This window comes from Sinocyclocheilus anshuiensis, unplaced genomic scaffold, assembly GCF_001515605.1.
Source record: "Sinocyclocheilus anshuiensis isolate Anshui unplaced genomic scaffold, SAMN03320099.WGS_v1.1 scaffold1182, whole genome shotgun sequence".
NCBI classification, from domain to species: Eukaryota; Metazoa; Chordata; class Actinopteri; order Cypriniformes; family Cyprinidae; genus Sinocyclocheilus; species Sinocyclocheilus anshuiensis.
This window is the reverse complement of record NW_015558653.1, coordinates 269,454-292,179: the sequence shown is the minus strand read 5'-3', so window position 1 is coordinate 292,179 and position 22,726 is coordinate 269,454. Positions and strand designations below refer to the sequence as shown.

The 22,726-nt window shown below is 37.6% G+C and overlaps 2 protein-coding genes across 2 annotated transcripts in view; one reads left to right on the top strand and one right to left on the bottom strand.

The window, feature by feature from the left end:
- The first annotated feature begins 344 nt into the window (after positions 1-344).
- myef2 (myelin expression factor 2) lies at positions 345-11,379 on the top strand. The gene is made up of 14 exons (XM_016477118.1): positions 345-482; positions 1,430-1,519; positions 2,820-2,913; positions 2,978-3,148; positions 5,980-6,133; positions 7,301-7,350; positions 7,438-7,498; positions 7,584-7,682; positions 8,106-8,147; positions 8,322-8,402; positions 9,427-9,522; positions 9,986-10,072; positions 10,962-11,054; positions 11,135-11,379. Exons 1-14 carry the CDS (start codon positions 358-360, stop codon positions 11,296-11,298), a joined length of 1,407 nt encoding a protein of 468 aa, XP_016332604.1. The 5' UTR covers positions 345-357; the 3' UTR covers positions 11,299-11,379.
- Positions 11,380-13,976: 2,597 nt separating this feature from the next.
- The window catches only part of slc24a5 (solute carrier family 24 member 5), a 10,672-nt gene continuing 1,922 nt past the window's right edge, over positions 13,977-22,726 (bottom strand). The window contains exons 2-9 of the mRNA XM_016477139.1: positions 22,069-22,248; positions 21,907-21,990; positions 21,523-21,626; positions 21,335-21,435; positions 19,883-20,166; positions 18,980-19,186; positions 14,675-14,776; positions 13,977-14,600 (exon numbers count right to left, since the gene is read on the bottom strand). Coding sequence (XP_016332625.1) covers positions 14,278-14,600; positions 14,675-14,776; positions 18,980-19,186; positions 19,883-20,166; positions 21,335-21,435; positions 21,523-21,626; positions 21,907-21,990; positions 22,069-22,248 — 1,385 coding nt within the window. The 3' untranslated portion in view covers positions 13,977-14,277. The remainder of the gene's footprint in view (positions 14,601-14,674; positions 14,777-18,979; positions 19,187-19,882; positions 20,167-21,334; positions 21,436-21,522; positions 21,627-21,906; positions 21,991-22,068; positions 22,249-22,726) is intronic.

Genomic DNA, 22,726 nt, shown 5'->3' with positions numbered 1-22,726 from the left:
AAATGTGAGGCTTATGAAAGAGAACGTTTCCAACTAAGTCAAGCTTTAAGGTATCTGGAAATAAATGATCTGTCACTCCAGGTTTTGTTAGGCGATGGATCTAAGCAATCAGGAATATATCGCGAATTAGTTATTTATTTAAAGGAAACAGGATTGATTAATAGGATTTAGGATACAGGTCTTGGTTAAAAGTTGTTTTTTTTTGGTAAGATAGCTCTTGTTTCTAAAGTTCTTATTCATTGTGCGCTTCACACTCCTTTCCAGTAGGTGGCGGGAATGCACCTTTTAAGTTGGTTTGCCAACCGCCATTAAATCCTAAAAGAAGAAGAAGATCGCTGCGTGAGAGGAGCAGCAGTGATGGCGGACGCGGAGCCGACGCTGGACCTGACTGACACCAAACATGAGGAATCAGGCGATTCTCCCGCTGACGAAGGAGAAGCGGAGCCCCAGCAGACGCAGGAGAACACCAACGGCGTTAAAACGTAACTGAGAGCTCTTTAAAACTCAAATCTCGCATGTGTTGCGTCTGTTATGCGCGTATTGCTAGCGAGGCCTGTGCGCGAGCGCAGCGCTTTCACAGAGCGAAAGAAACGCGTTTATTTTTCTTCATATCAGCTTGTGTTCATAATGCAGGTGTCTGAAGACATTTCGTCTAGTTAGCGCGTGTTTTTCTGTCGTTTGTTTGTTTTGTGGCGCTGCGCTCCAATCAGAGCGGTAACCCGTAGCAACCGCCATTGATCAACAGAGCCCGCCCACTTTAGCAGCGGCCGGAAGTATTTCCCCATTTAGTTTTCGTTAAAGATCGATAAACCATGAACCAAACCGACCAGACGGATCACATCTTTACTAACTTTGCTTCGAAGCAAAAAAAAGTATTTAAAAATGGGACAAAGACACATTCGCAGTGCTTCATATGAGTGGGCGGAGCTAAAGAGCTCGGTTTGAGGTTTTGATTGGTGGAGAGATCTCTGCTGAATCATGGGTAGTGTAGTTTCTCAACTGCAATTCTGCTCTTAAGCTTGATTATTTAAAAACAAGTTGAAATAACAGTTTCAACAACTATCGATTAATAATCTCGAAGCTCACAGTAGGTCTGTTTTTAACGGTTATTATTATTATTAAAAAAATGTCCCCCATAAAGAAAATGAATGGGTTTTCATTATTATTTCCGGAACCTGACTGTTGAAATTTATATATATATAAATTAATTTCTCTCTCTCTCTCTCTCTCTCTCTCTCTCTCTCGCTCTCTCTCTCTCTCTCTCTCTCTCTCTCTCTCTCAACAACAAGATCCAGTTTCATTTGCCCTGAGTTCATTTGCTTTCATCACTGAAATGCTCCAAACAGCTCGTTAAAGTAGAGTCGTGAGCATGTGCTGTAATCGATCTCTCTGAGGCACTAATGATCAATCAGTCAGCTGTTTCTCTTTGAGCTGATGTGTTGCTGATGATGTTCTTTCTTGTCGTTCTCTCTCTCTCCTCCTCCTCGTTCTTCGTGGACTCGCTTCTGCAGGGCTGCGGGTAAGAAACGTTTATATAGAAAAAAGCACGTTTTAATTGATGCATTAATTTGCCAGACACTTGCATCGACGATTCAAGTCGAAATTATTTGTTTTCCCAAACATTTAAAAATGCAGTTGGCTGCAAAATAAAGGGACTTAATTGCTTTATAAGCAGTCTTATTAATTATTATTATTATTTTTTTTTTTTTCAAGCATTCAACTTAAAAGTATTATTCATTTAGTATAAAGGAATCACTCTTTCAGTGCTTTGGAAAACATATGATGGTCATAAAATAATAATATTTAAATAAAGTAAATATGAATATTTAATGCATTGGATTGTTGATTGTCACAAATGTATGCAAGTAGAAATTTGTGTCATTTATATTTTCCCAAACATTTAAAAAGGTAATCAAATGTGAAATAAATGTACATAAATTGTTTTATTACTAGCAAGAAATAATTTATATAATAATTATTATTATTACATTTTTTCAGAGCATTTAAAAACGTAAGCAGCTATTTTAAATGTTTATTTAAATTAATAGTTAAATAAATATGAATAAGTTAAAACAATGCAATGTTGCCCGCAAGTATTTCTTCAAGTATATTGATATTTTTTTACAAGCATTTAAAAAGGTAATCTACTGTGAAATAAAGCTACTTAAATTGTTTTATAAGCAGTAAGAAACTATTGTTGTTATTTATATTTTTCCAAGCATTGAAAAAAAGCAATTAGCAATTTTAAATATTTATTTATATTAAATAAATATATTTTATTTTAAGTAAATATGAATAAATGTTGCTGCAAGTAATAAGTATTATTATTGTTTATATTTTTCCAAGCATTGAAAACAAGCAATTGGCAATTTTAAATATTTATTTATATTAAATATATTTTATTTAAAATAAATATGAATAAATGTTGCTGCAAGTAATGGGTATTATTATTGCTATTTATATTTTTCCAAACATTTAAAAAGTAATCATCTGTGAAATAAAGGTAGTTAAATTGTTTTATAAGCAGTAGGAAATTATTCAGATTTTTTCAAGAATTAAAAAAGTAATCAGCTTAATTAAATTTAAATAAACTAATATTTTAAACCCTAAGTAAATATAAATTAATTAAAACAATTAAATGTTTTTCTTTGTGTATCTGAGAGCAGCGTCAAGTGTTCAAGAAGAAGTGATTATTATTAATATTGTTTATATTTTTCCAAGCATTAAACAAGTAATCAACTAAATTAAAGCTGCTTGAATAGTTTTCTATTAGAAGCAGTACAGATTTAATTGATATAACTGCGGCTCTTCTCTTTCAGCGTGGTTGAGTTCAAAGATGAAGAGTTTGTGAAGAAAGCCATCGAGGTCATGAGCAAACATGATCTGAACGGACGGCCGCTGAACATTAAGGAGGTAAGCGCGTCATTCTGTCTGGCGTGTGTTTGTGCAGACGGTTCCTGACACGTGTGTGTTTCAGGATCCGGACGGTGAGCATGCGCGGCGTGTCCTGCAGAGATCGGGCCGGATGTACGGAGCGGGCCGAGGGCAAGACATCCCTCCCTCCATCGCCAACAACCCCAACATCCCTCCGGAGATCATCAGCGCGCTGCAGGCCGGACGGCTCGGCACCACCGTGTTCGTCGCCAACGTGAGTAGTGGTCGATATTTTATCAAATATCGGCATCGGCCGATAAGTTTTCCTGTTTGGCCAATGTTTTCGAGGTGGGACTTTTATTTTGATGGCGCGACTGACTTTTATTTTGACGGCCCGACTGACCTTTATTTTGACGGCCCGACTGACTTTTATTTTGATGGGGTGACTGACTTTTATTTTGACGGCGCGACTGATTTTTATTTTGACGGCGCGACTGACTTTTATTTTGACGGGGCGACTGACTTTTATTTTGACGGAACGACTGATTTTTATTTTGACGGCGCGATTGATGGTGAATGACTTTTATTTTGATGGCCCGACTGACTTTTATTTATTTTTTTTGATGGCACGACTGACTTTTATTTTGATGGCACGACTGACTTTTATTTTGATGGCGCGACTGGCTTTCTGTCTAATAATCAGATAGAACGGTTAAACAAAGGAATTAACATGTATACAAAAAGTATTATAATGATTGCTTTATTCTATATTATTAGTAATAGAAAGGCAAACATTATAATACTTTCTTGTTTGCCGTCAGCATTCAGCAAATATGCATTTATATCATTTAAACAAATCTTTGAATGACTAATGAGCATTTAACTTCACAAACGTTGCAAACTTAGTCGGATCCAGCTGTGAGATCTTGTGAAGTGTGCATGTGACCTGCTTGATCGCGTGTTCTCTGCGTGACGGTCGAGAGTTCAGCTTCACTGGAGACACGCGATCGACAAACTTTAAACTTGTGATTTCAAATTATGCTGCGCTTTATGTATTTGCCCTCTGCCATATTCATGTAATTTCCACTGTGTGTTTTTTTTTATTATCCATTTTCAAATTATTTCAAATTTCTTAAATATCAGTTCAAATAAATACAATTATATCGGCTTTATACCCTGCTTTCCAAGAGATCGGTCGACCACTAAACGTGAGTCTGAACTGGGTTCTGCCGGTCTCTAAAAAGGCCTTACAAAGTCTTCATTCACTCTTCTACAAATTCAGGCCTAAAAAGATCTTAAATCGGAGCAGAAAGTCTTAAATCCACAAAGTCGTGCCATTAAATGTTGCATGAACTGCAAAAAATGAATCTCTTCCTCAGTATTTCTGTTGACCCTTAAATCAAGACACATTTCCTGGAATGAAAATGAAGCGAGTTTATGATTAAAACAATAAAAACAAGTCAACGAGTCATAAACTCATTTCCCTTTGAATTAAGTTGATCTTTCGGAGCCCATTTTTCTGATGTTTGTTCATGTTTTAATCATAAACTCACTTCCTTTTGATCAGTTTCTCAGAAAACAAGACTTCATATTTAATGTCATTAAGCTTCTGTAGTAAATGTAGGGCCCTATTATTTCTGTGATGCGGACGGAATCCAGTCATAAAAACTGAATTTACTGTATAACGCGGAGCGTCACGGAATTTGTCAAAGTTTGGATGAATAAATCAAAAGTACTAGGTCATTACACTAAATATGGATTAGTATCTGTAAATATTAAGCTGCAAAAAGACTTTAAATATGAATCCTGCACGCGCTGAAGCGCATTTGAGTAAAACTATTGTCATATATACACACAGAAGTGTAAAGGTATTCACGGCAACCCGCCAAAATAAAAGTTCGGTCAGAAATATATGACCTGTGCTGGCAAAATGAGTCACAATGAGCAATTTTTAAAAACTGAGTTATTTTTATGTTCACATTCTCCATTAAAAGACCTTCAGAATGATGTATGATTCGTTGGAATCGGACGAAATTGAGAAAAATAGAGTTAAAAGTTTTCTGAAGGTTCCAAAACAAAATCACCTGCGATGTTGCATCTTTTCCTCCAGTTCTTTTCTTAATAATAATTACTATATTAATAATCACAATATAGCTATTTTTTATTTTATCTTTGTTATTATAAACAAATATAAGAAAAAACAAATAATGCATTAGCTTTTTCATTTTACATCTAAACAAAAGCATTCAAGTAAGAAAAACAAATAATCAAATGTAAAAATCACTTTAGTGTGTTCATTACAAATAAATTGATTTATTAAAACTGCAAAAACAGTTCAATCAAGAGCAGCGAGTGAGTCCCTATTTTCTTTTATTGTTAGATTAACATTGAGACAGACGGCCGATATATTAAGAGCTACTGTAACACACGGATCTGATATGATGTTACACATCTGATGTTTTTCCCCAAACGTTCACTTAAGACAGAACCGATTATGTTTGCATGAATACTTAAATACTGTAAGCTTTTTGATTAATAAAATATTACAAATGTAATTTAACCATTAAAAAAGGAGTCCAGAAAAATTAAAACGGAATTCGGGAAAAAGGATTACATAGGGCCCTATAAATGGATCTGGATTTATGAATCTTTAGACATATGTGTCCCTGCAGCACAAAAGCAGTGTTAAGTCGCTGGGGTATATTTGTAGCAATAGCCAACAATACATTGTATGGGTCACAATTATTGATTTTTTTTTTATGCCAAAAATCATTAGGATATTAAGTAAAGATCATGTTCCATGAAGATATTTTGTAAATGTCCTACCGTAAATATATCAAAACTTAATTTTTGATTAGTAATATGCATTGCTAAGAACTTCATTTGGACAACTTTAAAGATGATTTTCTCAATATTTAGATTTTTTTGCACCCTCAGATTCCAGATTTTCAAATATTGTCCGATCCTAACAAACCATACATCAATGGAAATATTATTTATTCAGCTTTCAGCTGATGCATAAATCTCAATTTCAGAAAATTGACCCTTATGACTGGTTTTGTGCTCCAGGGTCACAAATGTTGTTTTGGTCTCTGTTGGCTGCAGCTGGACTTTAAGGTGGGCTGGAAGAAGCTGAAGGAGGTGTTCAGTATGGCGGGGATGGTGAGGAGGGCCGACGTTAAAGAAGACCAAGACGGGAAGAGCCGAGGCATGGGGACCGTCACCTTCGAGCAGCCGCTGGAGGCCGTACAAGCCATCTGTATCCTCTGCGCTCTGAAACCAGTGTATGAGGAAAGTTATCTGATTTAAAGAGTTTTAATGAATGCATATCACCATACTTTCCCCTGCTGATTATTTACAGTTGTTTTTGAGACTAAAGTTTTCTGAAATGTTAAGTATAAATGTGAGAATGCAAATGAGACATTATTTAATTAACTATGCACTCATTTCCAGAACATTAATCTGAGCATTGGATAAAAACACTTGTTTGATTTTGTTGCCATATTAGAGTTATCACTCCAGAATTCAGAACATACTGTCAACAGACCGAAAAAACTATCAAAATTTGCACCACGTTTTTAGAAATAAAATGTTGTATAAATCCGTGTCAGTAAAAGCCTTCGGAATATAGAGAGGAATAAAGCGGTCTCCACTTCAGCAGCACTTGCATACGCCAAAACCTAAAGGTATTAATTAGTTAAAAATCTGCAGATGCAAATAGGTCTCCACTTCAGCAGCACTTGCATACGCCAAAACCTAAAGGTATGAATTAGTTAAAAATCTGCAGATGCAAATAGATAATAAAGCAATAAGCCCCGTGAAGCCGTGGTTTACAGTGAATTTATAACAGCTAAGGGGCGTTGTTAGCTTATGTTAGGTAAATTCACTGTAAACCACGGCTTCACGGGGCTTATTGCTTTTATAAAACGGTTATTATACATAGTAAGGTTTCACAAAATAAAACACAGCAAATAAAGTGTAATGATATTAATAAAAACAGTATTCTTCCACCAAACAATGTAGCTCCTCAGAAACAGTTGTGGTTGCTACAAAGTGGTTGCCGAGCAACACACAAACGTAAACAAAGGTGTATGTTACTTTGTAGAGTAATTTACAACAGCTTCGAACGCGGCTCAGCCAATCAGAATCAAGCACCGGAACTATCCACTTTATAAAGTGCAATAAAATAAACACTTAAATGTGTATTTTAGATGTTTTCTTTCCACTAGTCTGAAAGTGGATGTGTTATGGAAGCAAAATAGCACAAAGCAGCAAGTACCTCACCTTAAAAATGGAACTATTTTATCCAATTTGTGTGCTGTGGATTTGCATTCTAGTGTAGTTGCGAGTTTGTGGTTGTAAATGGGTCACTTGTTAGTGTGTACTGCAGTTAGGGTGCTTTGTCTTCCTTCACTCACGCTCACAGCCATGTTCAACGGTCAGATGCTGTTTGACAGACAGATGCACGTGAAAATGGTGAGCTGCTCCAGCGTTCGTTCTCGTGCATCTTTATGTGTGTTTCTGAAGCTCAGATTCATGCATCTGTTCGTCTGTTTACTGTAGGATGATAAATCGCTTCCTCCAGATGACTTCAGGCCTGCAGAGAAAGCGCCACAGTTACCCAGTAAGAGCCTTGTGCGCTCGTTTTGGGCTGTATATAGATGTGTGTAATTCTCTGTGTGAGTGTGTGTTTATGGTGTGTGCTGCAGGAGGTCTGGGAGGCGTCGGGATGGGTTTGGGTCCCGGCGGTCAGCCAATAAATGCCAACCGTCTCAGTGGAGGGGCCGTCGGCTCCATGGGACCCGGAGGTGTGTTCATGTTTGCATAATTATTCATGCAAATTTTACACTGCATGCTTTATTTTTAAAGCATGCATATTTGCATGAATAAAGCATTATTTATTTTGTAATGATGCAGATGAGGCATTGAATCAAGTGTTTTTAATTAATTGGGACAGTTCAAATTGATTCATTGCTTGATTCATCAACTCAAATGAATCAAACTGACTGTAGCAGGGTTTTTGCTGCTTAAGCTTTAATCAGATCATCTAATGCTGTTAAGAAGTGGTGATTATTAAAGTGATTTTTAATGATGATCAAATAAAAAGGTTAAAATCATGATGCTCACGATGTTTGCTCGTGTGCATTTATCACCAGTAAGATCACTGAATCTTGAGTGTATCGAACTCTTGCTGGGATTGATGAGTTAACGCAGGGTTGGTTGTTTCTCAGGGATGGATGGGCCGGGATGCAGCAACATGAACCACATGAGTGGTGAGAATCACTTTCATCTGGAGCAGATACATCCGAGATCATGTGAGGACGCTCATCTGTGTGTGTGTCTCTGTCTGTGTGTCTGTGTGTGCATGTCCGTGCGCGTGTGTGTGTGCATGTGTGTGTGCGTGTCTGTGTATGTGTGCGTGCATGCGTGCGTGTGTGTGTGTGTAGGGATGGGCGGAGGCTTCTCCGGGATGGACTGCATGGGTGGAATGGGAGGATTCAGAGGCAGAGACATGGGCCGAATGGGAGGTAAGGCATCATTCCATCAGTCTGACAGTCACTAATCTAATCACGGGTAATTCTATAGCATCATTCCTGTCAAATCAACCAAATTCCAGAAACCTCCCCAGCTCCAATTTTTGATTTTGTTCATATTTTTTCTGAAGAAAGACATGCATTAATAGTGATAAAAGCCAAAATATTAAATGTCGTGGATGAATATTTACTGAATAATCCACTGTTTTGTAGAGGAGAGGGTCAAAATGTCAATTTTCACCTGAGATTCGGAGCCAAATTACAGGGGCGTAAAAAAGACTTCAGAAAGATGGCAGCGTCATGTTGTTCTTACACTGAGATTAGTAAACAGTAAAATCTGTTGACTTTAGCAATCTTTGCTGCGGTATATGATAGTTCACAACAAACATTTCTTCTGCTATCTTCATTTTTAAGGCCAGATATGGCTCATTTCCAGAGATATTGGCATCTCGGTGTGAGTCCAGGAGTAAATGAATAAATTGTTCACATTTTCAGTGGTCAAAAACCAAATGTTCGGTCACTGCATTTAGCTGGAAGTTTTTTCTTTTAGAGAGAAATGTTTGAAGAACAAATAGTGCTGAAACTAAAAATATCTTTTGTTTCCCTCTATCAATTGCATAATCAAAACTATTGCATAAAACACCTGTCTGAGTGATAAAATTGCTCTTTTTCCAAAGTTTACGCAACTATAATTCAATAAGTATTAAAGGTATCTCAGTGTAATTGTAGATTCTAGTGGTCAACAAAAGTTTCTTTTGATATGTTCATTTCTAAGGCCGTATATGGCTCATTTCCAGAGATATGAGGACATCAGTGTGGCTTTATGGGTAAATTTTCAATGGTCAAAAACCAATGGACAAACATTTTTAGCCAGGTAGCTTTGGTTGAGTTGAGACAGAATGACTGTATAGTGCAGGAAAATAACAGAATCAATGATGTAAACGTAATCAGATATGAGAACGTCAGATTGTGCTGTAAAGCAGCTCTACTGAAGACTAATGCTCGTGTTTGTGCACAGATGTGTATCGCTCTGGAATGGCAGGAATGGACAGAGACTTCGGCAGAAGTGACATGGGAATGAATCGCCCCTTTGGAGACTCATTTGGAGGTCTGGGTGTGTTCTCTCTGTGTGTGTGTGTGTGTGTGTGTGTGTGAGAGAGAGATAGAGAGAGAGAGTGCATGTGCGTGTGTGTATGTGAGAGAGAGAGAGTGCATGTGCGTGTGTGTGTGTGAGAGAGAGTGCATGTGCGTGTGTATGTGTGTGAGAGAGAGAGTGCGTGAGAGTGCGTGAGTGCGCGTGTGTGTGCGTGCGCGAGTGAGTGTGCGTGCGCGAGTGTGTGTGTGTGAGAGAGAGAGAGTGCATGTGCGTGTGTGTGTGAGAGTGAGAGTGCGTGTGCGTGAGTGAGTGAGAGTGTGTGTGTGTGTGTGTGTGTGTGAGTGAGTGTGTGTGTGTGTGCGCGAGTGAGTGTGTGTGTGTGTGCGAGTGAGTGTGTGTGTGAGTGTGCGAGTGAGTGTGTGAGCGTGTGAGTGTGTGTGTGTGAGAGCTGATGCTGACTCTTCTGTTCTCTGTCCATCAGGTGGAGGATATGCAGGAATGGGGAATGCTGGGATGGGACCCATGGGCTCTGGATTAGGTCACACGCAAAATCACATTCATATGCTATTCATTCTGATTTGATGTAAACCCTTTTTAAGGGTTTCTGCGGGTCTTAATTCACTCTTCCATAAATTAAAGCAGAACGTTATAAAGTTGTTACATGGTCTGCTAAAAATCAATCTCTTCCTCAGTATTTCTGTCTCGTTTTCCAGCACAAATATCTTAACATCCTTAAGATACATTTACTTCATATACAAAATGAACAGATGAAGACTTGAACATTGAAATTGAACATAGTTTAAATCTTACAAAAATATGAAATCTTTTTTTCTAATACATTTATCAAAATGAAGTGACTTTAGGATAAAAAAGGACAAATATTGGCTCAGTCAAAACCTAATTCAAAGGAAAAACAGGATTTCTTATCTAATCTTGATTTATGAATAATTAAGCTTTTGTATGTTTGTGTAAAATGAATGAAAATGTAATGGAGATCTGTTGGAAGTTGTATTTTCAGTCTGTGAAGTGTTGCTAATACACAACATTTATCTTTAGAGATCATTCTGACGTATTGTGTTCCATTCAGTTTATTCCTGACATTTTACTTAGTCTTTAAAAAAAGTTTTGGTTACACTTTACTTGAAGGGGTGTGCATAAGACGTGTGTGTGTGTGTGTGTGTGTGTGTGTGTGTGTGTGTGTGTGTGTGTCTGAAGTGTGTTTGATGAGAATCGTCTGTGTGTGTGTCACTGAAGTGTGTTTGATGAGAATCGTCTGTGTGTGTGTGTGTGTGTGTGTGTGTGTGTGTGTGTGTCACTGAAGTGTGTTTGATGAGAATCGTGTGAGTGTGTGTGTGTGTCACTGAAGTGTGTTTGATGAGAATCGTGAGTGTGTGTGTGTATGAGAGAGAGAGAGAGAGAGAGAGAGTGTGTGTGTGTCTGTGTGTGTGTGACTGAAGTGTGTTTGATGAGAATCGTCTCTGTGTGTGTTTCTCCGCAGCTCTCGTACGATCTGACCTGGCAGAAGCTCAAGGAGAAGTTCAGTCACTGCGGTACGCGAGTCTCATTTCTACTACAGCAGCATTTGATTTAAAACATTACAAGCTTAAGAGTGAAGGTCTCTGTACTTCAGGTCAGGTGATGTACGCTGAAATAAAGATGGAGAACGGCAAATCCAAAGGCTGCGGGACGGTGCGCTTCGACTCTCCTGAGAGCGCAGAGAAAGCCTGCCACATGATGAACGGAACCAAGATCAATGGACGAGAGGTTGATGTTCGTATCGACCGCAACGCTTGAGACACACACTCTCACACTCACACACAGACACATACAGACACTCACACACACACTCACACACTCTCTCACACACTCTCTCACACTCACACACACACTCACACACACACAGAGACACACACACACACACTCTCTCAGACACACACACTCTCTCTTACACACACACCCTCTCACGCACACACTCTCTTACACACACACACACACACACATCTCTCACTCACACACAGAGACACACACACACACACTCTCTCAGACACACACACTCTCTCTTACACACACACCCTCTCACGCACACACTCTCTTACACACACACACACACACACATCTCTCACTCACACACAGAGACACACACACACACACTCTCTCAGACACACACACTCTCTCTTACACACACACCCTCTCACGCACACACTCTCTTACACACACACACACACACACACACACACACAGAGGCCAGCTTTTGTTTTGTTTTAAAAACATCATGACTGTCATATCAGCAATCTCACCAGCTTCAGCTCCACGTGTTAGAGACCACCTTTACTTTAGCTTTTTCTTTTTTGGTAACATTTTAATTTGTGGGACGTTTGTCTCTGACTACATTTTAAAAAATAAAAAGCTGGCTGTTGTAAATTCAGTCTGGGTCTCAGTTTGTCAGATCTCACACAAACATCAAGTGTCACATTCTTGACTATTTTTGTATTGTTAATTTTTATCTTAATATTTTGTATTCCCAAAAATACTTCTTAGGAATATGCTTAAGACAAAACTTAAGAACTCATATTCTTAAAAATCTTTGTAAATAATTGTATATAATTTAAAATAACTTCCAAGTCTTCAAAGATGTTTAAGTTTGAGTTCATTACACTAGCTACATAAAGTACATAATACAACATAATTACTTTTTTATAATCAAACAAGAAAATCAGACATCTAAACCTGGGAAGAAATTCAATATTTGAGACCTTAAGAAATACTTCTCAATACTTGCACTTCATGAACTTATAATTAATCTTAGGAACTTTAATTTTTTCTTAACATTCTTAAACATTACTCAACTGCTCTTTTCCTGTTTTCTCCTTTAAGAAAAAGCTATTTCTGAAATACTCAAAAAATTAAGTTAAGTTTTTTTAAAAATCATTGTAAATAAAGTCACCAAGTAGTTGTTTATTAAAAGGTTACAGGTTCGTAACCATAACCTTTATAAGATGCATCAATGAAGAAATGCCTTTCAAATTCTTAGTTCTGTACGTAATAGAAACAAAAACACTTTTTGTGCACCATGAGAGTATTTTTATTGTAATGCAATGTGTTACAGTAATAAGAAACATGTCTGGTTGAACTGACTGAGGTAGACATTTACCTGAACATACCGTGGAAATAAATTAAGCACTGTTAGAATTGTTTGGATACAATCAGTGGTTGATTACTAAATGAATTAAATTCGAACTACAAGCTCATTCTTGTTAAACAGATTTTTTCTCATTTATCACATTGATCAAAATCCCAGAGCAATAACGTTTTATAAAGAATCAGCTCTTGCCATCATGAAAATAAACTGGGAAACCAGAAAAATGTGCTCATTACAAGACAAATTACTGAATAACAAACCATACATCAATGGAAAGCTTATTTATTCAGCTTTCAGCTGATGCATACATCTCAATTTCGAAAAATTGACCCTTATGACTGGTTTTGTGCTCCAGGGTTGCATGTGTAACTGTTTGTTTTAGAGTCACACGTCATACCTTCGCTGTCAAAAGGGATTGAAGCCTTGAATTGTAACTTTTTTTTTTCTTCAGGATCAAATCAATGTAATATTTTTTTGATTATTATTTAGAATTTTCATGACATCAATGGAAAGATTATTTATTCAGCTTTCAGCTGATGCATACATCTCAATTTCGAAAAATTGACCCTTATGACTGGTTTTGTGCTCCAGGGTTGCATGTGTAACTGTTTGTTTTAGAGTCACACGTCATACCTTCGCTGTCAAAAGGGATTGAAGCCTTGAATTGTAACTTTGTTTTTTCTTCAGGAAAATCAATGTAATATTTTTTTGATTATTATTTAGAATTTTCATGGGATTTTATGATACTATGCATTATTTATACAACTTTTATGAGCTATTTTTTGCCACGGCCATTTTTGACCGCAAAGGTACCAAGTGATACTTTTTTTTATTTTAATGACCCTTTAACACATCTGAATCATGTATATGATGACGCCATGATGTTTTTGTGTTCACATAGCTAATGCGACAAAACAAAAGTCACCAAGTGTCATTCTATTCCGATGAAGCGTAAAAATGTACAAAATTTACTTTTAATGACTTTTTAGACTTTTAATGATGTGATGGTAAATGACACTTTATAAAACGGATAGTTCCGGTGCTTGATTCTGATTGGCTGAGCCGCGTTCGAAGCTGTTGTAAATGACTCTACAAAGTAACACACACCTTTGTTTACGTTTGTGTGTTGCTCGGCAACCACTTTGTTGCAACCACAACTGTTTCTGAGGAGCTACATTGTTTGGTGGAAGAATACTGTTTTTATTAATATCATTACACTTTATTTGCTCTGTTTTATTTTGTGAAACCTTACTACGTATAATAACCGTTTTATAAAAGCAATAAGCCCCGTGAAGCCATGGTTTACAGTGAATTTACCTAACAACGCCCCTTCGCTGTTATAAATTCATTGTAAACCACGGCTTCACGGGACTTATTGCTTTAGTTTAACATGATTGAAGCGCATAAAAGAATGTTTTATGTGAATGTGTGAATTTTTAATGTAAATGTTTCATGATACAGTGAGGTCAAAAGCATCCCTTGTTACAGAATCACTTCATGGCCCATTGTTTGACATGAACATGAGGCACTGATGCACTAAAAGCAATGCAGTGAAAAAAAACTCAACCTTTTATTTTTGTCCATAAAGTGTTCTCACACGATGGTTCCCCAGCTGTGTATCATTGCACTGCTCATCAGTCAGCGCAGGCGCGGATGGGATTGTTCCCGATGATCCCGAGCTCGTAGAGGATGGACAGCGTGGCGAACAGCACGTAACACACCAGAGACACCAGACCCAGCTTCCAGTCCAGCTTCCAGCCGTTGATGTGAACGGACACGAAGAGGAAGACGATGGAGAGCAGCAGCGTGCAGGACATGAAGACCAGGCCGCTGCTGTTGACCTCCACTGGAGACCCAGAGTCCACAAACACCGTCTTGATGAACCACGGCAGACCCAGACACAGCATGTCGAAGACGTTTGAGCCCACGATGTTGGACATGGCCATGTCAGCTTTACCTGCGAGAGACGAGTCACTGATCAACCGCACGCTCTGCGCTGTGTGCCGTTTGGACGTGTGAGGGTTTCTTTACCTTCGCGAGCCACCATCACGCTGGCCACGGTGTCCGGGATGCTGGTTCCCGCCGCCAGGAGCGTCATTCCCATCACTGTGTCCGGGATTCCCAGCGTCTCGCCTGAACACAGACAGCAGATCCTGCTAAGATGGCTAAAAGATTCCCTTTAATATCAGACATAACTGAGTTCAGTACATATATGTGACCCTGGAGCACAAAACCAGTCATAAGGGTCAATTTATTGAAATTGAGATTTATGCATCAGCTGAAAGCTGAATAAATAATCTTTCCATTGATGTATGGTTTGTTAGGATAGGACAATATTTGGCTGAGATACAACTATTTGAAAATCTGGAATCTGAGGGAGCAAAAAAATCTAAATATTGAGAAAATCATCTTTAAAGTTGTCCAAATGAAGTTCTTAGCAATGCATATTACTAATCAAAAATTAAGTTTTGATATATTTACAGTAGGACATTTACTAAATATCTTCATGGAACATGATCTTAATCTCCTAATGATTTTTGGCATAAAAGAAAAATCTATAATTTTGACCCATACAATGTATTGTTGGCTATTGCTACAAATATACCCCAGCGACTTAACACTGCTTTTGTGCTGCAGGGTCACATATTTATCTGGAGTCATTAAAGGGACAGTTCACCCAAAAATTTAAATTCTGTCATAATATACTCTCATTCCAAACCTGAGTCTCTTTCTTCTGTTGAGCACAAAAGAAGATATTTTGATGAATGTTGGTAAGCAAACAGTTGACGGTAGCCACTGACTAAATTCTAAATCAGCTATAAGCAGCTTTACAAAAAAGATAAAAGTTTATTCATTCTTTATTAATGCAATAAAATACTATATTATTTGTTGTAACTACTTTAAAGTCACCCGAACGTCCCTTATTTACTTATTTTTATTAATAGAGTTATGTATTATTTATCTATTATTATATTATTGCTACTACTATGTATTTGTTTTTAATTGTACTGTTCTTGTTTTTCGCTGGTTATCAAATTGGAGGAATTGGTTAGAGGCATTTGATGTAACTAAAATTAAATAGCTGGAATATGAAAAACTAACGTGAGAATGTAAGATTGTACTGAATTTTTGCAATGTTGAGGTTAAAAATAAAATAAAAAAAATTGCATGTGTTAAATTTGCATGCTAAACCAAATGAGACGTTATTGAGAGAGAACGGAAGCCAAACTTTGAAATGCAGATATAAAGCTAAAAATATCTTTTTTAATGTTTTTGACAGAATGTGACAAAATTGTGAAATATTATTACAAATTAAAACAGCTGTTTTCTATGTGAATCTCTGTTAAACTGTAATGTATTTCTGTGATGCGCAGCTGTATTTTCAGCATCATTACTCCAGTCTTCAGTGTCACATGATCTTCAGAAATCATTCTAATATGCTGATTTGCTGCTTAATAATATAAAAACTGATACATTACCACTAAAAAGTTCATCAAGGATGCATTAAATTGATAAAAAGTAACAGTAAAGACATTTATAATGTTACAAAAGATTTCTATTTCAAATAAATGCTGTTCTTCTGAACTTTCTATTCATCTGTGAATCCTGAAAAATAAAATGTATCACAGTTTCCACAAAAATATTGTGCAGCACGACTGTTTTCAACATTGATGATAATCAGAAATGTTTCTCGAGCAGCAAATCAGCATATTAGAATGATTTCTGAAGATCATGTGACACTGAAGACTGGAGTAATGATGCTGAAAATACAGCTGCGCATCACAGAAATACATTACAGTTTAACAGAGATTCACATAGAAAACAGCTGTTTTAATTTGTAATAATATTTCACAATTTTGTACTGTATTTCTGATCAAATAAATGCAGCCTTGCTGAGCAGAAGAGACTTCTTTCTGAAAGGTTAAAAATCTATGAGGGGCGTCTCTGAGGGGCAGGAGGTTCAGAGTGACGTCCTCATCCTCAGGGTTTCTCTCTCTCTCAGTACCTGAACATTAGAGTCGCTCTAAAGCTCCGCCGGCTCTCCAGCGCTCATGTGAATCTGTGTGACCGTGTGCAGGATAATAATCCTATTATATGCAGCTGCATCACATGGTTTCTCACAGACCCCATGGGCTTCAGCCGACCGTAATCCAGCGCGGACCGAGCGGACAGACTCGAGTCTCCAGCATCATAATCCTTCAGGATACAGCGCTGGCATTTCAGGAATGGAGACGGAGCATGTGACCCGCTCCAAAACCCAACATCTGCAGCGCAGCTACATGACGACTGCGGCTGGGAACGAATGCAATGCGAAATAATCAATCAGAACAAACTAGACATACTAAAACCTGCAACACTGAATTGAAACATGACTAACATGCAGGATAAAACTACATGTGACTCTGGAGGAACAACAGCACTTTTTTCTGTAAATTACATACTGTATGAAATATTCCACACACTTCAGAAAGGGCAAAGTCAATCACAAGATCAACTGTGTCACACAACATCACACCTGCATGTCTGCACTAATGCTGGAAAATGTCGATGTTTGAGAATGGTCAGAGAAAGCCTGCAGTTTAAATTTACAACAAAATATCAGAGGTACTATTTCAGATAAGTAATGCAAGTTACTTTATTTTCCCATGTGTTGACTGACAGCTCTCCTGTCCCGTGTTGAGAGAAATCAGGAGGGATTTTCCTTCAGCCTGTGGATTATTAAATTCACTTTTGGTGTGAAAGGGCCTTTACAGTTGCCAAAAATATAACTTTTGGGTTTTTTTGTTATTAAAAAACAAATAAGCAAACCCAGCTCAGGTGACAAAAAGTAATGTAATGCATTACTGTCCATAAAAACTAAGAAATGCAATTAGTTACTTTTTTATGGAGTAATGTAATATTATAATGCATTACTTTTAAAAGTAACTTTCCCCAAAACTGGCAGCTGCAGCTACTTAGAGGTGTGCGATAGGACTGAAATCTTTACCATGATTTAAGTACTTTTTAGCCACAGTGAAGAACAACATTACAAAATAGTAATTCTGCCTGAAATCAGAGACATTACTAATTTAAATTAAAGCCATATCTTCTGTTTCTTAACATCATCGATTAAATGGATGATAATTCAATTTGGAGGATGTTAAACTCACATCAGACTCTTTGACGACCAGCTATTTTTCACCTGCGACATACGATCTTATTTTCATAAATACTTTTTTTAGAATCACTTTGTCTCACTTTGAACAAAACCGTCAAACATTTTAGTCTCTTAATCGAACAAAACCGACCAATGTTTAAATCTGTTAATCGAACAAAGCTGACAAACATTTAAATCTCGAAATCAAACAAAACCAACCAATATTTAAATCTCATAATCAAACAAAACCAACAGACTTTTAAATCTCGTAATCTTGTAATCGAATAAAACCAATATTTAAATCTCGTAATCAAAACCCGACAAACATTTAAATCTCGTAATTGAATAAAACCGACAGACTTTTAAATCTCGTAATTGAACAAAATTACATTTAAGTCTCAAAATTTAACAAAACAGGACAATATTTAGTTTAAATCTCGTAATCAAACAAAACCAACAAACATTTAAATCTCGTAATCAAACCCGACAAACATTTAAATCTCGTAATCGAATAAACCGACAAACATTTAAATCTCGTAATCGAATAAACCGACAAACATTTAAATCTCGTAATCGAATAAACCGACAAACATTTAAATCTCGTAATCGAATAAACCGACAAACATTTAAATCTCGTAATCGAATAAACCGACAAACATTTAAATCTCGTAATCGAATAAACCGACAAACATTTAAATCTCGTAATCGAATAAACCGACAAACATTTAAATCTCGTAATCGAATAAACCGACAAACATTTAAATCTCGTAATCAAAACCCGACAAACATTTAAATCTCGTAATCGAATAAAACCGACAAACATTTAAATCTCGAAATCAAAACCCGACAAACATTTAAATCTCTTAATCAAAACCCGACAAGCATTTAAATAAATATTTAAATAAATCTCGTAATCGAATAAAACCAATATTTAAATCTTGTAATCAAACAAAATCACTAAGGCATTATAGACAAAACAGTGTGACTTTCTGTAAAGCTACTTTGAATCTACTTTGAATCTATGTGTTTTGTGAAAAGTGCTATATAACTAAACTTGACTTGCATTCCTGTAGCTCATCGGGTTGATGTCCGCAACACAAAGGTCGTGGGTTTGATTCACAGCACTGCAGGTCACTGTGATGACTGTCTACCAGATAAATCACTGCAACAACAGAACAAACAGACGAAAGCATGTTTACCGACGACGGTGACCATCCACACCAGCACGTATGTGAATCCGGAGATCCAGACGGCCGACATCAGGAAGGTGATCATGTAGCACTTCCTCCAGAAGCGTCTCCTGCAGTCGGGAACGGTCAGGAACAGCAGCACGACGACCGGCAGCGACAGAACCCACAGGATCCGCTTCAGATCGTGCTCCGGCATCGTGAACACACTCTTCTGCTCTGAGAGAGAGAGAAACGTGCAAACGTGAGGCTGCTGAAGACACACTAAACAGAATGAGATGCATTTTTTTTTAATTTAAACTACTTTCAACTTGAAACAAATGCTACTTTTGCACATTGGCTTAGAGACTCATGCATCAGCTTACACTGGAAAAATTTGTTCAGTACAAGTTCACAGCCACAAATTCTATGCTGGTCTTGACATGCATTAGAGAAATGGACTCCAAGTTAATGTCTTAATAAACGTATATATATATATATATATATATATAAGCCAAATGTATATAATGAACCAGTTTTTTATCTGTATTTTTCTATTATTATTATTATTATTATTTTATTAATATATTTTAATAATATATTAATTATCTAAATATTTTATTTCTATTTTTATTTATTTATGTATTTAAAACCATAATCTATTTTTGTCATTACTATTTTTATTTATTTATTTGGGCTGAAATGTATATAATGGGGCATCTTTTTATTTGTTTTTTGTATTAATGGATTATTATTATTATTATTATTATTTATTGTTTGTTTGTTATATGCAGTAGAAATTTGTTTTGCGGGTATGGGATTCTTTGTAGGTATTACCAAAATTATAATAAAAAGACTTTAACAAAAAGACAGTGAGATGCAACAGAAAAGCAGAAAGATGTTTTGATGCGAAGAGGTTGTGACGTGATGACGTACCGTCGGTTATCTCGTTAAGACCGTGCAGGCTGAGCGAGAGGTGGGAATATCCGGAGTCGTCCTGGAAGATGCCGCTGTCGGCTCGGGAGCGGCGGTGAAGGCGGAGGCTGCTGTCGTCGCTCCATCCCACCAGCGGCTGCTGTTCGTCGTGCTCCCGCGAGCTCTTATTCAGACACGAGCAGCACGGGCTGAAGCGCTGCATCACGTACTCACTGATCTTCAGATCGAAACACAGCACACACACGTACACGCCATACACCAGCAGAAGACATGCGCTGTCATACCTGCAGACACAACCATCAGATCACAGTCAAAGCTGAGGACTATGAAGAAAGCGGATGATGTACTTTTGCAGGCCAAACTGTAAGCGATGTTTGCAATTTGTTGAAAGTGAATTGCAAGTTGTTGCAACACATAATTGTGATGAAAAAAAAGTCAGAATTTAATTTGTTTAATTTTTTTTTCAAGTTTTTGGATTTTTTTTTCTCAGTATGGCTGCTGTCATCTTGCAAAAATTATGTCATTTGGAGCCCGGGCCTGTGCAGCAGTGATTCGTTTGGAGCCTGAGTCTTTGCAGTACTGATTCATTTGCAGCCAGGATCTGTGCGGTAATGATTCATTTGGAGCCCGAGTCTACGCAGTAGTGATTCATTTGGAGCTTGAGTCTGCGCAGTACTGATTCGTTTGGAGCCAGAATCTGCGCATCAGTGATTTGTTTGGAGCCAGAATCTGTGCAGCAGTGATTCGTTTGGAGCCAGAATCTGTGCAGCAGTGATTCGTTTGGAGCCAGAATCTGTGCAGCAGTGATTCGTTTGGAGCCAGAGTCTGCACAGGAATGATTCGTTTGGAGCTCGAGTCTGCGCAGTTCTGATTCGTTTGGAGCCAGAATCTGCGCAGTAGTGATTCATTTGGACCTCGAGTCTGCGCAGTACTGATTCGTTTGAAGCCAGAGTCTGCACAGCAGTGATTCGTTTGGAGCCCCAGTCTGCGCAGGAGTGACCGTGAGGTGGAGCTGCTGTATCAAAGTCCCGCCCAAACTCCTGCAAACCCGTCGCGAGCTCACAATCATTACACCACACCCCGTTTTTATAGCATCAAATAACAAACTAAACGCAAACTTGTTAAAAAAAAACAACATATCAGCGTGACAAGAACTACCTAACTAATGATTGAATCTATCTTTGGGAAAAATTTATTTGAAGTATAATTTGAATTTTTAGCTCGACTTATGTCCAATAGTTTACATGGAGAGGGCGGGGTTTATGACCTTTACTGCAGCCAGCCACCAGATGTTTGCACCAATGTTTTGGCTTTGCTTTTCAGGACGTGTCCGGCGCACTTGTTATGAACAGTGTGCTGCTACTTTACTAACTGATCAAACACAGCATTTTTATTAAAAACTGTTTTGCTCAGACTCAGTGTGTCTGAGGCTCAGAATCATCGCAGACTCACCAGTGAACTCTGTTATCTGAGATGATGGCGATGACTGTGGTGACGCTGATGGCGTACGCCACACAATCCCTGAACAACGGCCAGCAGGAGAGATGACCCACCTGAACAGAGTAAAACACACACATGCACACGTTTACACCACGTGAATAACGAGCGTGTCGTGTGTGTGTGTGTGTGAGGTCACGCACCGCAGAGGTCAGCAGGCCACACGCCGCACAGATGCACAGCAGGTTATAGACGGCCGATCCCATGATGGTGCTCACACCGATGTCTCCCTTCGTCACGAACACACCTGAGCAGAAACACACCTGACGTCACTCTGCACTGATCTCACTGCTCACGAGCGGGATCTTATGTCACGATTATATATATAGCGTTTAATACTGTAAACACAGGTCGCTTTATAATTACAACTTCAGTTTCAGCTATATAGTAGCTCTACAGATCATACAGCAACCTCATTCAATACAGCTAAATTGAAATAAGTTACTAAATACTGTTTGTCTTTATATATCGATTTTCTTTCAGATGTTTCCTCAAAATTCCTCAGTAGGAAAAAAATAAAAATTTACCCAGAAACGCCGTGACGAGTTCCGGTGCCGAGCTCCCGGCGGCCATGAAAGTAGCTCCAACGACGTCCTGCGAAAGACCGAGACCTGAAACACACACAGATCTGGTGAAATCACACTGAACACACACACACACCAGCAGAAACTTGACAAAGCACGGCTTACGCTCGCTGATGAGCTCCAGAGACGGCAGGAAGTAATCACCACACACAATCGACACGGACAGAAGCATGTAGAAAATTATCATGAAATAAATCAGAATCCCTCCGTCCTTCCTCTCCTCAACCGTGAAGAATCCTTCAGGAAATTCAGACGACTGCGGTGGGATGCAGTCAGATGCATTATCTGAAACACACACACACACACACACACACACACCCTGTTTATCTGACACAAACATATAAATGCAATTAAACCTCCTATTTTTAATATACTCCTTCTACTTTCCTCTAGTTAAATCTATACAGTAAAATATGTTAGAAATAAACATTATTACTTTTAATTATTATAACTTTTGTTACTAGTTTTCTTAACTTACTGTATCAAAAATCAATTCATTAAAATAAATATTATATATTATATTATATATAGAAATATTAAATAAACTGAAATTCTAGTAACTTGTTAATGAGCAAAAAACAAAACAAAACCTACCATTCGAAAGTTTAGGGTTGGTATGATTTTATGCTCACCGAAGCTGCATTTATTTAATCAAAAATACAATAAAAACAGTACTATTTTAAAAATTTGTTACAATTTAAAATAACTGTTTTTATTTTTAGTATATTTTAAAATGTAATTTATTCATGTGATGCAAATCTGA

What these genes read in the sequence shown, in the direction of transcription:
- myef2 (XM_016477118.1), top strand. Translation starts at nt 358, where the DNA reads ATGGCGGACGCGGAGCCGACGCTGGACCTGACTGACACCAAACATGAG. An exon ending in GAAAGCGCCACAGTTACCCA is followed by an intron (nt 7,499 to 7,583) that starts GTAAGAGCCTTG and finishes TGTGTGCTGCAG; the next exon opens with GAGGTCTGGGAGGCGTCGGG. An exon ending in AGACATGGGCCGAATGGGAG is followed by an intron (nt 8,403 to 9,426) that starts GTAAGGCATCAT and finishes GTTTGTGCACAG; the next exon opens with ATGTGTATCGCTCTGGAATG.